At 31.6% G+C, this 15614-nt stretch overlaps 1 protein-coding gene across 1 annotated transcript; it reads left to right on the top strand.

The window, feature by feature from the left end:
* The first annotated feature begins 381 nt into the window (after positions 1 to 381).
* On the top strand, positions 382 to 15069 carry LOC140051388 (E3 ubiquitin-protein ligase MARCHF8-like). The gene is made up of 5 exons (XM_072096589.1): positions 382 to 627; positions 851 to 909; positions 5113 to 5219; positions 9718 to 10254; positions 11803 to 15069. The coding sequence occupies exons 3-5, from the start codon at positions 5124 to 5126 to the stop codon at positions 12169 to 12171; spliced, it is 1002 nt and encodes a 333-aa protein (XP_071952690.1). The 5' UTR covers positions 382 to 627; positions 851 to 909; positions 5113 to 5123; the 3' UTR covers positions 12172 to 15069.
* Positions 15070 to 15614: the final 545 nt, after the last annotated feature.

Below are 15614 nucleotides of genomic sequence, written 5' to 3' on the forward strand. Positions count from 1 at the left end.
TTTGTTTTTTTTTGTAGTATTTTGAATTTAGGCCAACCTTCTACTTCTCTTGATGATTGACGCAAAATGTTAAATTAAACATCAATAAATCAATTTATTTGGAAATTACACCATTACACAAAACTGACTTCCGAAAAAAATTAATAGGCTACAATATATTGACAAAATGATGTTAAACGGCTTGTTAAAAAAGTAAGTATAAACTTGTCATATTGTAAAGAGACTGATGTATTTTTTTTCTATAATATACCTCTGTTTCGTACTAGGACTGTATTTTTATCCATAATTAATATATGATAATCATTTTATATGTCCTTTGCGTTTAGATCGAGAGAGTGCGCGGGCTTCTAATCTTTCGATGTTAAAAATAACTTGCTTGCTGCCCTCAATTTTTACAGACTGTTAATTAACTAGTTTAGGCTTTCTCTTTGGTCACACAAGAGTGCAGTGGGTGGAAAAGACGTCTGGAATGGAATTAGCACTTCCTGGATAAACAAAGATTGTCGAGAAAGAAAGTGTACTCGAGCAGCAGACACCGTCGTTATAAAATTGATTTTCAAGTGTGTTAATTGTTTAGTTTACGGTGGATTTTTTGTCTTTGCAATCCGTAGGATGTCAAACTAAAAAGTGAGCTTGTTTATACGGTTATTGTGGTATATAATGATTGACAATTCGTAGGCCTACGAGTCCCTGCACCACACTCACCCGGACCCCACTCACACCCAATCCAGCCTACTCGATCGTTTGCTGTTGTAGAATAGAGGCCAATATATAGTAATACTCTTTCTACTACTAATCATCTCTACTTTTTCTAATCAAGTTTAATAAAAAACATATTTTCACTTTTTAGGGTATTGCCTAACGGTCGCAAAAATCGTCTAGGATTTTCACCCAGACGTCGGTATCCAGGTAAGGTCATACAATTTTACAAATCTATTAGTATTAGTAAATTACTCATTCATTGCCTTTTTTGTCCTTCGGATGGGATGTAAAGCCGTTGGTCCTGTTTACATCACATACCTGTTTAGTGCATTTTAGATAAAGAATTGAAGTTGTTGACCAGAATTATTGGGCATATAGGCCTATAACAAAATATGCCCATTTATTTTCAGAAACATTTATATATTGGTGACATCACAAAACTTATGTGGTTTTTTTTTGTATTTCGTATTTCGCTCAGTTTCTGAGCGCTTAATTTATTTATGTTGTTAGTATGTTCCCTCTACTGTCAGGAAGAGCCTAGTTAGTTTTCATTTAAATGTTTTAATCTGATGTTTGTGGTTAATGATGACTAATCATTCATGTATCGCTATCGGTAATGTTTGAAATCAGACGCATTTTATTTAGGTCGCGATACAGATAAATCCAACTTCCGATATTTAGTATAGCATCAACATCACTAGCTAATAAATGTACTAATTTCCCCACCCCCCCCCCCCCCAAAAAAAAAGATTTGTCTAGGAAATGGTGACTGAGTTAATTTTTTCCCCGCCATTGGTTTTTACAGTAAACCTATTTTAGAGAATCAACATGAAAAAGTTGTATCCAACCTGATTAATTGCGTCTAATAATTTTTCATGAAAAAGGGGTAAAGGAAGTGAAACCATAAATAAATGGCGGAAGCCTGTCAAAAAACCAACCAGGCCCCAGACAACTTGGCCCCAAGTCAACTCGGCCACATGTAATTTCTTGACCTCAAAATAGGGGTAACCATACAGTACAATAACCGTAATATAAAAATTGGCTTAAAAACTGTTTTAATTGTTATACTTAAAAAATAAAAGTACTGTAAAGTACTGTAAGTGATGATGTACAGTAAATACTGTATTAGGTGTAATTTATAGTCTGGTGAACTAATTTGATCAAAAATAGATACTTATACAATACAGAAGATAAAGATCTATTGTGTGTCTGATTTTACATCCTATAGAATAGGTTTTCCTTTGGCCTGAAGCTTTATTGTATAGTACCTACAGTGTGATGAGGTTGCACTTTTTAAACCCTCAATAATGTCATAGACCACAAAGAAGCTTGTTGTGTACACAAATAACTGGATGTGTTTACATTAGAGGAACCTTTAATATCCTTTTGTGTCTTACTTTACTGTGAAAGTGGCTATCGGCTAATACATAATATCAATAATAGGTTTTCTATGGTGGACTGTGCAAAACCATACCGTGCCAACAAGACTTTCAACTATATGCACAGGAGATTGACCATGTCAATAGCCTCATACATTATTTTTTGTAATAAATAATTTCCTTTAAGCTCTGTCTACACTATCACTTTATGCGTAAAACACATGATGTGCCTATATATATTATGATGATGTTATAACACTACCATATTTGGGTATATCACTACCATATTTAGGTATATCACTACCATATTTGGGCACATAACACTTTTTTGTCAAACTAAATTGACAGTGTAGACGGAGCTTTATTCCATTCTAATGTTACAGCCTATGTATTAAACATTAATCATTCCAAACATGGTATTTTTATACCTCCATGTTCCAAAGCTGTGACTGTAAATATAACACACCTGTGTATCCTTGTAATTTGATTGGTTGATTTTGTATCACATCTCAATATCTGGTTTCCACCCTTTTTCGTAATTTAACACAAATATCACAATATATTAAAGGTGTTTTGCCGAAACTAAAATAAATGATCAGTCTATTTCATGCCTAACTTAGCCTACAGTAACTTGGACCAAACATTATCGCATTATCAGCTACAGTGATTAAGTTCACTTAGGTTGACCCTGGTCTCCCCAATTTCATTTTTTTCATTTTGTATTATACTGAAATAGACCGAATAATGATTAAAAAACAAATTAAATATCCTTCATCATGCATTTTTTCATACCAAATTATTCAAAGCCATTTTTCATTAGAATTTTTAATAATAACACTTAGTATCATGGTTATTAGTATTTAGTTTAGGTACATGCTTGAGTTTCTACTTTATACAGTATTCGTTTTCAAGGATTTTATTATCTATCAGAAAAAAGCTTCTTAATGAATTTTAAGTGGTAATATCTTATAAAATCAGTCAAGTGTGACAGCAAATAAAACAAAAATTATATTACAATTTTTTCATTAAATACCAGTAATTTACTGTACTGTATATGCCATTTTTCATTTAATGTAAATCATAAAATATGATTAAGCCAATACTTAATTATTAACAATATTAAGGTGAGTCCTGTGTTCTCTGAACGTAGGGGAATGAGCTGTTAGGAGCTCATTGTACTAAGCCTCGGCATTATGTGGTAGGGTGGCCAGTTCCTTTTTTTTTTTTTTTATCTTTATACTGGGTGACCTCTTCAGTCAAAGACTGATCTCCCAGAGGGCCCAGTTAGTGATCAGTGGCTGTGATGTACTAATACACCGGGGTAACCCCCTACTCGTCTTGAAAGATGTACTAGGTTCTTTAAAGTGCACACGAGCAAGTTGTGTACACTGGACCTACGGTTTATAGTCCTTATCCGAGAAGACTCGTTCTACCACCAGAACCATGGAGTGAGTGAGCCTCGAACCCCTGCCGATGTTATGGCTACGTGATTACGGTTCCACTGTCTTAACCGCTCGGCCACTCACTCACTAGTATTTTCAACCAGGTACTCATTTACAGCTGAGTGGACCGGGAGTTGTCGGGAATGGAACCCAGGTCTATCTGTATGACAGTCAAGTGTCCTAACCACTCGGCTATCCAACTCCTTAATATAGAAATGTTTATTACACACTGTATCATCATCAAACCAGGACTAAACATCTTTTGTTTTCAGTAAATTACTATAGGAAATTAATGAACAATATTGTATTAAATTCTAAATTGGTTAAATTGTGTGTTTTTGTTTAGTTTACGTAGGAAAGAAACATAGTACTTTAGGTTGCTAATTGCAGATGTTTAAATACATATTAGTAGTATTGCAGTTTGGTAATTAAAAAGAAAAAAAAAATGTTATGGTGCGTCCACATGGAGCGTTGCCACTAACAACATTCACGTCAGTTCATTTGATTTGGTTTTACCTTTTTTTCTTATGTATTATTTAACTTAATGTTGACAAATATAATTTGTGTTGTTTCACTCCTCTCACCCCAAAAAAGTATGGTATATTTATTAATTTCTTTATGAAAATGGAACTCTTTTTACACTGATTTTAATTGTCTAATTGGTCTTAATTATTGTTTATATTATTGATATTCACGTTGGTATCAGTATCATGTATATATATATATATAAATCATACTGTAAATTATAGAAACACTGCTCATATTCGGAACATGATCTCATATATATATGTATATGTACAGTATACTGTAGTACTTTAAATACTACTTAACATTTTCTTTAACCTCTAACCTTATGAACTTAATACAGTTTGTTATACTTAAATTATTGATTGTTTTCTTCTAGAATCCAATTAATTGTATTGTTTAGATGAACTGTTGTATAATGAATTAGACATGTGTTATGTAAGCAGGAAAAATGGCAGTTTATTTGTCATCTTTCAACCACTGTAAAAGTCTTTGTTCAAGTCCTAATGGTGACAGACACAGGGCAGGGATTATTCAAATGTATTCTAGGAAACGTAATACAGTCAACTCTCCAAATACTGACACCTTTAGACTGGCCTAAAGCCTTGTCCACACTATCAAAATTTATGTGTCAAAAAGTGTGGTGACCATTTAATGACATGATGATGTAATATCGCTACCATTTAAGCATAGCAATACATACTGTATGGGTACATCAAATTTTTTTACACATAGATTTTGATAGTGTAGACAAGCCTTTATATGGCTTGTATTCTGGAAAGTATGTTGTTCTGATGTGTTTTTAGGGTTAAAAAAAATAATTTACTTTACTTTTCAGAAAAGTCTGGTTTTGGAGGAGAGTTGACTTTTTACAATTCTCTATGGAAGTACAGTACATGCATAATTGTTTCTAAAATTCATCTCCAAGCTGTAATTCATCACCCTTATTATGTGTTACTGTAGCACTCAGGCTCTTGTTTGAAAAATCCAAAATCCTTCCTTGCTATTGTAGCCCATTGAAAACATAATCCTGTTAAAAAATGCAAATATATATATATTTTTAGGACGGCTAACAATGCCAGTTCACCAAATCAGTGTTGCTCCTCTAGCATCAGAAGAATCTATACCTAGCAGTTTGCAAGTTTCAAAAGATGAATCTCCAGTGGAAAATGTAAGTACGGTACACAAAATATAGCTGTATTGCGGTTGTATTTGAAGCTCTGGCTATAGTATCAAACTTATGTGACAAAAAAATGTGATGTGCCCATATATGAACATGTCATGTCATCATCATTACTATTGGGCTTATCACTACCATATACAGTATAGGCACATCACAATTTGTTTGTCACATAAAGTTTGATAGTATAGATTAAATAAGGGTACAGTATCATGGGTGGTGCTCAGAAAGATTGGAGCAAAAGACACTTTGGATACTGAGGACATACTGTACATTCCTCAATGAAAATGTTAAGAGAAACATGTGGTACTACTGTTATGTGTAGTATGTTCATGTATTATGTCTAATAATAGCAAACATTGTTTCTGAGGTTTAATAAGCTGTATAGTTTAATTTAAACCATTATTTTCTAAATGTGTTGTGTAATCCATATTGTAAATAATCTCAATTGGGCAAACTGTATTTACCCGCTTCTCTTTAAAGTAAAGTACAGTAATTTAACGCTGTATCCATGATTACTATTCATCTACCTGTACAATTACTTAAATGTCATATTGCGCATAACTAGTTTATTAACATTACAGTAGACCTCCATTCCTCATCCATGCTAATGAGACCTTGCCACGATTTTGATTATATTCGTATGATGGCCATCATGTATGTACTATGCGTTTATTGATTGTCATCAGTGATAAGTTTACTCTACATGTGCTATGCAACTTCATCGATCTTAATTTGAATCTAGAGTAGAAATTACTGAGATGTCCAATCAGAAATACATTAGTTATTAACTTATTGATTTTAATTATACTATTTCTATAACAAGTCTGCTTAAATTTCCAATAACAAGGTTGAAATTTCAGATGCAATAGTAGCCTTATACTTTATTTAACTTAGCTTTTGATAGATACTTAATTTGTTCTGTTTTTAAGCATTTTGTTCTATACAATATGGTAGCCATTTGTTTCTCTTGCATTATGACAAAAAAGTGTTTAATGAAAATGTTTTATATATTAAAACCACAGAACATTTTTTTCTCAAATAAACTGTGGTTGATATTATAATAAAAATAATATTTAATAATAAAAACCTTAATCTTAAAAATCATTGTGTAGCGTCAGAATCTGGCCAAAAAAATGTGTTACAATGATTTATTCTTTTTTGTAATACGTCATTCGTTTCAGAGACAATAATGTTCTTAGAATTTTTTTTGGCCGAATATGCAAATGAACTCACGATATCTAATCAAAATAAATTGTTATTATTATCGCTATTCTCCATCTCAGTTATTAAAACTGTATGTGATGAACAGGCAATATTTTTTAATGTACAATGTTGTATTGACTTTTAATTTTTATTACATGTCATAAATAATATTTCAATAATACAGCACAGGTACACTATCAATAAAAATGAGTTTATGATTATCTTTGTCAATATCATGTTTCCATCCAAATCAATATTAATATCAATGTACATCATTGATCAGTCGTCATAATACAGTACATTATTGTGTGCGGACATATAGTAGGTTAAAATAATGGCTTAATTTTAACCATTATTTTTACCATACATTGAGCGCCATTTGGATGTTAACAGCTTAAACGATGAATCCCGAGCCGACCGAACAGGCTCACGCAGGACATAATTTTGGATTTTTCAAAGGAGGTCAGATACAGAGGTCGTATAGCTGATTACATATACACAGTTTATAATAATCTAATATATCATACAGTACTGTACATGACAAAACCCATCATCCATTTTAATATTTATATTTTAAACCGAATATGCCGTTGATAATTACGCTTTTTAATCACAAAAGCGTTTACCTACGTCCACTACTAAATGTTTATTCATATTCAGTATTAACATTGGATAAAATTAAAATGCTAATAAAAAGAGTGAGTGAGTGGCCGAGCGGTTAAGACAGTGGAACCGTAATCACGTAGCCATAACATCGGCAGGGGTTCGAGGCTCACTCACTCCATGGTTCTGGTGGTAGAACGAGTCTTCTCGGATAAGGACTATAAACCGTAGGTACACAACTTGCTCATGTGCACTTTAAAGAACCTAGTACATCTTTCGAGACGAGTAGGGGGTTACTCCGGTGTATTAGTACATCACAGCCACTGATCATAACTGGGCCCTCTGGGAGATCAGTCTTTGACTGAAGAGGTCACCCAGTATAAAGATAAAACAAACAAACAAACAATCTTAAATACTGACGAATAATGTATGCTATAGCTTAATGTGTAAATATTTCTTTATGGAGAATAGCATTTTATTTTATAATAAGTTCAGTGTTGACTCATTGACGTCAATGTGAATATGTATGAATGTTGTAATGTAAAGGAAGAAAAAAATGTCATACATTTTTCAAATTTATTAGTAGTATAGTAGTATAAAACAGACAGTACTGTTTGTTATTTCCAGAGTATAATAAATAATTTAAGTAAAATGGTAAATTTGTTTTACTGTGCAACCAACTATTATTACCCTGTACACTTTTCAGCAGATTATTTAAACAATTAATGGCCAAGAAAGTAATTGTACGTTGTATGTTATTTCTGATACACTGATATTGATACATTTATATTTTATTTTATTTATTTATTTGGAATTACACTTTTAGCTCGGTGGCAGACTTAGCACAAAAGTGCATCTTTCACAAATATAAAATAACAATTAATTTACATACAGAAAAGTATAAAGGAAAAAAACAGCTATCAACCCCTACCCTGCCCCCCCCCCCCCACCCCTCTGCACCAACCCGACCAATAATCGATACATACCAGTACAGTAGATAATTACTTTACACAAATGAATACAAAACAAAATATAGTAAAAGCGTATTGAATAAAATCAACTGATATTGATAACACAGCTTATATATATATACAGTTAATAGACTTGCACTGATGAAGGGCTAGTGTTGCCCGAAAGCTCTGCTAACTTTTCTGGCTGTTTACTTTATCGTTTTGATTTAGCTTTTCGGTTTTTATTTTTGTATCTCCATTGAGATCCAGCCACTGATACCCACAGCATTGTCATTTTTTTCAGTAATTTGCCTTTGGATTTATATACAGTATATATATATATATATGTTTCATCTTTTAGTTATTGTACATCAGATTTTAATTCATTTTGTGTGTTAACTTCTACTATCCATATTAAAAGAATAGTTACATTAATTTACAAATTGCCTGAGTACAGCAATGGGAATTCTCTACCATTGATTACAATTTAATTCATTTTAATAATAAGATTAGAAAATCAAAATTAACTTTGTACAAATGTTAAATCCTATGTGAATAATATTTTTACATTAATTTCATAGAGATTTGATTTATTGTACGCATTCTAAGTTATTAAAGTACTCTAATATAATTGAAATGTTTAAATGCAAACTAAATGCTACATTAATATAATCAAACATCGTATACTCTATCTCTAACAAAATATTTCAATCTTCGATAAGACGAAGTATAGTCATTGTCTCCTGACCATTCTACTGTATATAATCAACACCAGATAGGCTTTCTTTATCAACAACATGGATGTTGGGAACAGAAACGGTAGTAGACTAAGCCCAGTACGGTTTTGATTACGATCATTCGGGAAATTACCTCACAACAATTTGTTGAAATAGAATTAAATTCTGTAGATGAGCTTCTTATACTTCTTTCCTTCTATTGTGTGTAATGTCAGTTAAAATTCTACATAATTTCTACATACTGTATCTACTTAATCGGTGCTCAACATATTAACATGTTTATTGCGGCAAATATTTAAAAAAATCAAATTTTGTAATATTGGGAAATGATCTTAATGACCTTAATAGTTTGCCGACTATTTTTACGTACAATTTTTACATTCATGTATTAAGATTGATAGAATGCGCCATGTGGTATGACATCTGATATGGAATTGAAATGTAATTCTTTTTATAATTATAATTATTTTATTTATGAAAGATAAACAAAGGATCAGCGAACGTAAGATGATACTGTAATGCCTTCTTTTTTTTCAAATTGTGATTTTATAATTCATGTCGTAAGTTATAATATTGTTATGTTAATGTTCAAGATAATGTAATGCAGAGGCCATCTGTAACGTATATAGCTACAAGCATACATGATTATTGTAATCAGTACATTGATGTTTTCCTTACATATTATAGGTGTAGGAGTAGTTTTAAGTTATTTTGTTATCTCCATTTCTATGCAATATTTATTTATTTGTTTGTATGTGGGTGTGTCTGTTAGCAGGATATTGTCAAAACTAAAAGACGGATCTTTACCAAATTCGAACCACTGAAAGGTATAGGTACAAATGACTCCATTAAAATTTGGAGGCAATCCGGACAAAGATCCTAATTTAATTCATCTAATAATACGAACAAATTTTAAGTTCAAATTTTGAATTAATTCCAGTTTTTATGATAAATAAATAATTAGTTTTTTGTTTTTTTTTTCCAATTTTTCAGAGTTATAAAGTGACCAGTCCTCTATCAAGATCCTTAACAGGGAGTGTGCCCCTCATAAGTGACAAAGGCTCATTGTCTGGTGGGGTCACTCTCTTAAGTCCAAAGCGGTCAATGTCTGAAGGGGTAAACAATATAAGTGACAAAATCAATGATGTTGTGGAAACTGACGAAGTTAAAGATGAAAGTCTGGACAGTAAATTCATAGACTCTGATAAACTGTATGAACAAGCATCCACCGAAACATGGTACACGCCCCCGACTGGGATGTCCAGAGAATCGTCGTGTAATCCATCTCATTGTCCATCACACGCTCAGTCGATGGTTTCTCTAGCGTCCAGTCAAGGTGACATCTGTCGGATATGTCATTGCGGTTCAGAAGAAGACTCGCAACTCATAATGCCATGCATTTGTACAGGGAGTTTAAAGTTTGTTCATCAGCATTGTTTACATCAATGGATCAAAGGCTCAAACGCAAAGGATTGTGAGTTATGTCATTATGCATATCGCATGTACTCAAAATTAAAGCCAGTTGGCAAGGTGAGATATATGTTTTTTCAACAAAGTGTTTACAACTATTTTCAATGTAGTGTAAAATATATTAAAATTATTATATTCTCATAATTCCTCAGCGGCAAAATTCTGCCATGTTCCCAAATATCGCACTATGAATTCTAATTTTACCTATTCTTTGTACATAAATAATTCAACTATGTATACACTACAGTATATATGATACAAATAATTACAACAACAAAATTAAATTGACACACAAAAATATAAATGCTCTTCACTTAAAATGTTATGCTCATAGAATATGATGCTTGATAATTGGACGTGACTTTTGACCTCAACGATATCTCCACAATTATAATATTTGATTTTATGTACACTTTGTACTAAAGTATAATGCAGTCAATAATACGAGCTAGGATGCAATTATGTACTGTATGTGTATCAAGGGAGACTTAACAAGATATTACTATTCTTCCCAGGACTTTCTGATACATGGCTAGGCTATTGTATTTAGTCAGGTCACATGATTGGTTGCATTCGCATAAATGGAAGCTAATTAAGCCTCATCAGCATTAGTAGTACTGTCTTTCGTAGGTCCATAAGTATGTCTCTCAGGAGGTCCTTCTCGCTGTGTTGTGATCCCCTTATATGGTACTGAGCACCCTAGGGAGACGAGCCTTCTTCCTGTGTTAAACATAAATCATGTTGCTTCTTATAGGCCTACCCCAGTGATATTTATACTGTAGGCCTAGTAGTACAATAGTGCAGAAAAAGGACCAATCCATCTCTTTGCCAATCTACTTTATGTTGAATAACTTTTGAATAAACTTATTCTCAACTTTATCTAAATTTATTAAGGCTTATTGTATTTATCACAAAAAGCAACAACAAGATGTCTCACCCAAGGTGCTTGCTTTTACTGAAAACATAAAGGCCATATTTTATTGGCACCCCATAGCGTATGCTATAACAATTAAAGGAAACAAAAAATGTAATAATGTCCCAGCGGTATGCTGAGCTAGACATATTCTGATGGATTTACTCTGTTATTTGCAATTTTTTGCTTATTTGTTATTCATAATTGATGCAACTGTATAGTTCTTGTTAAAATATACATTATAATTCCTAGCTTATTGTTAGTTAAACTTGACTCACATAATTTATAGTTTTGGATTATTCTTTAATCTATATTTATGTTAATGTTATGTTATGAATCTAGTATATAGTGCAAATGTTATAAATGATAATATGCCTGGCTGTTATTTATCATCACACACTTACATTACATTTTTTGAGTTATGCTTTTAAACACTTTTTTTTCAACCTACCATTTCATTTTAATTTCAATATCAGCAATAAAAGATACAAAAATACACAATTTGAGAAGGCAATATAATAACCACAGTTTAAGATACTACTTACTAGGTCTTAGAGAAAGAAATAAAAAAAAAAAATTATACAAAATCAAAAATCAAATCAAAAATAGATCCAGTCTTGGTGTAGTTTTATACTTAATTCGGAATGTTAATTTAAGACCATTTGTTTATAAAATATTTTTGTTTATTCTTCTAGTGGGAAAGTCTGGAGATGTCTGCCAATGAAAAAAGAAAAATTCTTTGTTCGGTTGCCTTCCATTTCATAGCAATAACGTGTGTTGTCTGGTCACTATACGTACTGATAGAAAGAACAACAGACGAGATAGAGAAGGGTAACTTAGAATGGCCTTTCTGGACCAAACTAGTGGTTGTTGCAATTGGTTTCACTGGAGGAGTTGTCTTCATGTACATACAATGTAAAGTATATTTACAACTGTGGAAACGGTTAAAAGCATACAACCGTGTAATATACGTTCAAGATTGTCCGATGGAAGATAGGTTACGTTACAAATTAAATTATGCGAATGAGACTGCGGTGAACATTGATTCGCAAGTTTTAAGTTAAAGAAGATGAATAGCGACATATTCTATCATGTGACAATGTTTTATTACGTTATCAGAATACAAAACTTATTAGTTACGAAGCACCGAGCATTACTCAAGACCACTTTCCTGTCTCGCCATGAGCACAATAGCTGGCCTGTAACTAAGAGGATTCTAGTTTAACAGAAAGCTAAACAACTTGGGTTTCTCCAATTTGAGTGCCATCTATGGACATATATTGTATACATTAGCACTAAATACAGTGTAATTCTGCTGTATTTAATGTATGTCAAAATATGGTTAGAAAATGTGGGTTATGTATCAAGTTGACAATGTGTTTCAGAGAAGGTTTAATTATTTGTAAATTTAAAACACAACCTGGAGTTTTCCAGAATTGAACCTAACACAGTAATTTATTTTGGATAAATGTAGAAAGTACTAATGTTTATATTATTTATGTTAAGGTATATACTTCGGTAAAGTGACGTTTTTGAGGATCTGCTACTAATCGAGGACCAAAGGTGGGCCTATACAGAAACATTCATTAAAAATGATAATGTACATCATGTGGATCAATTAAATTTCAAATTTGAGTTTGGTTCAATATTTGTTGTTAATATAATTTTCCATATTAATACTAATAAGAATAACAAGAATATGTCATTAAAAATTGATTATATTAATTTATAATTAATTACGGACAATTTTTTTGTCAACAATTAATTCACCAATCATGTTCAGTCCAATGATCTAGGCATATTCATTCTAAAAGGCTTATTGATAACATTGGTAAATTCATTTAATATGGAGTACTTATTTGTTTGTATAAAATATACATTAGTTCCAAAAATATTTTCATCATAGTACATACTGTAGTTTGACAAAGACTATTTTTCATTAGTCTGAACATCTCTTTTACAATAAAATTATTCAAAACCTTTTCACTATGTTTGTTTAAAATGATTATTTTTAAATGATGGTGTAAAACTATCAATTTGATTTGACCTCAGCAAATCACCATACCAAATTGAGGGTAAAAATAGTTGTCCATATTTGAACATACAGTACCATTAAAACCGCAGTTGTCCAATTTTCAGCTGCGTAGCCCCGAGAGTATTTTTTCCACTTTATAAATTTCCTTTTTCGTTTGAAGTAGTGCAACGGTTATATTATGTCTATGAATAACTAATGTTCTTATACAAACTGTTTGATATATTAAATGCAATATAAAAAGGAAATGTCAAAAGTTAAAACAAATTCTGTGTTCGCTCACTCATTTTTACTATTATGAAATACAACACGATTTAGGAATATAAAAATTGGTCTAAATAAACAAAAACAATGAATATTGATATGACTGTCCTTGGTTTTAGAGTAGATATAAAAATTGAGATCGCTAGATAACACCTAAACAGAAAACACTTAGAGTAATTTATTCCTTGTTGTTTGTGCCATCTAATCATATATCAGATTGAATATTCAGTTTGATGCTTTGTGTTACAGTTGCTAGGCTGTTCTTATGTTAATTCGCAAATTGCACGTTAAACAGGAAGTTAAAGGTGTTTCTCTGTTTTTATTAATTATGATATTAATGTAAGCTTACAGTTTCTGGCGCGTGTTGAAATTTTACGGTAGAAGAATTTAGATAATTATTATTGTTGCTTTGGAGTTTATCAGATTTACTATTTATGAAAAATATTATGCTAATTTTCATCACCCATATGAGTCATTATCATTAACACAATTGGCATTGTCAACTTTTTTAAAATAATATGATGATGATTCATCACAAAACATCCACAGCCGTTTTGCAGTAGTTAAATCAGTTCATATTAAATATAAGTCAACCTCCCCTCCCCACATGGGACACGTATTCTCTTTAAGGAGATACGTTCCTTTGAAATGAATAAAGGAAAATATTTATTGATTGCTATTCAAGGGACCTCTATTAAGGGGACAATTTGTTGAAGGTGTCCCTTTAATAGCGGTTCTACTGTATAATAACATCAATTTTATTGATAATTATGTATGTTAATTTAACGATTAATAGTATTTTATTATTTTACATTGCATAAAATTATAACAGTCATGAATTATTTATTGAACTTTTTGCAGTGTATTTCATTTCGTAATCTAATCAAAGATTGTACTGTATAGCGCCGCTATGCAGCACAAGATAGATGACTGCGCAAGATATTTGTAATCCCATAGACACAATTCCAGTGTACAAAATTAACTGGATGAATGCAAGAGTTTTGATGAGTTTATAGGCTAGGCCTACAAGTTAGTTTACTGAGACACAATGATTATCATTGATACATTAATACTATAATTGTTAAGAAAATAAATTATTAAACTATCACTATTATAAACACTATTTGTTTTTACTCGTTGGTTTGGCCGCCATTCCGGGGGCCATGGAATTACATGGGAGCGTTGTGTTATAGGATAGGAGCTTAGCAACAGTTATCTATCTTGGGCAGGGTAGCTACGCTATATAATCTTTGATCTAATGTCAATACAGAAAAGAAACTGCATTGTATCATAGATAAAATAACTAGTTTCCTGATTTTAAAATGTGACCATATTTCCAAGAAACAACATAAAGAGGGTCAGTTGATAACAACAACACATTTCACTTAAAGTTCATACAATATAAAAGGTATTGTATGTATAGGATATTAACTTCCTGTATACTATTTTCCAAAAAAATATTAACTAAGTTATGATGTGAAATTTATATGAAAATGGCTGTAATAGTTTCCTGTGTGTTAATAGAGAGCTATTGATTTGCAATAACCGACGAAGTAGGACCTTTGTATTGATGTGTTGTTGGTCGTCACGAAATAGAATTAGGAAATGTATCCCAACTTTCCCGCATGCACACAATGAATTAACATGAGCTAACTTGTTCCTAGGCTGTCGGTTGTCGCAAAAAAAAAGCTTACTAATTTTGTAAACATCAGTAGGCTAAAATTTATTATTTGTTTAATAATACCCACATTTCAACAAAATGACAAAATTACTGTACATTAAATTTTATATGAAACAATAACTATATTTAATTTGTTTCAGTTTTAATTTAAAACTACAGTAATATCTAACAAAATAGTGGATAGCATGTTTTGTATGCTATTACTATGCAGTATTGAGTTAAAATAAGTTATACATATTCTTAGTGAAAGTAATATCATTTTCGATGTACCCATACTACTCTAATGGCTTTTTTCCCCTTGTTTATAATGCAAAGATTATCAGTTGTGTATACCTGTAAAATAATCACTATAAAAATAATGTGTACAGCAGTTTACTATATTACTTTCTATAATTCATGAGTATATTTTATGGTTTGGTTTACGATCACGTTATAAAGTGTACTGAAGCAACATACCTTTAATTATTATAGAGGACTGTATGATATTGAAAGAGGTTTTAACTATTCCACCAGTATATGGCCTCAACAGT

This window comes from Antedon mediterranea, chromosome 6 (assembly GCF_964355755.1).
Source record: "Antedon mediterranea chromosome 6, ecAntMedi1.1, whole genome shotgun sequence".
In the NCBI taxonomy this organism is placed as follows: Eukaryota; Metazoa; Echinodermata; class Crinoidea; order Comatulida; family Antedonidae; genus Antedon; species Antedon mediterranea.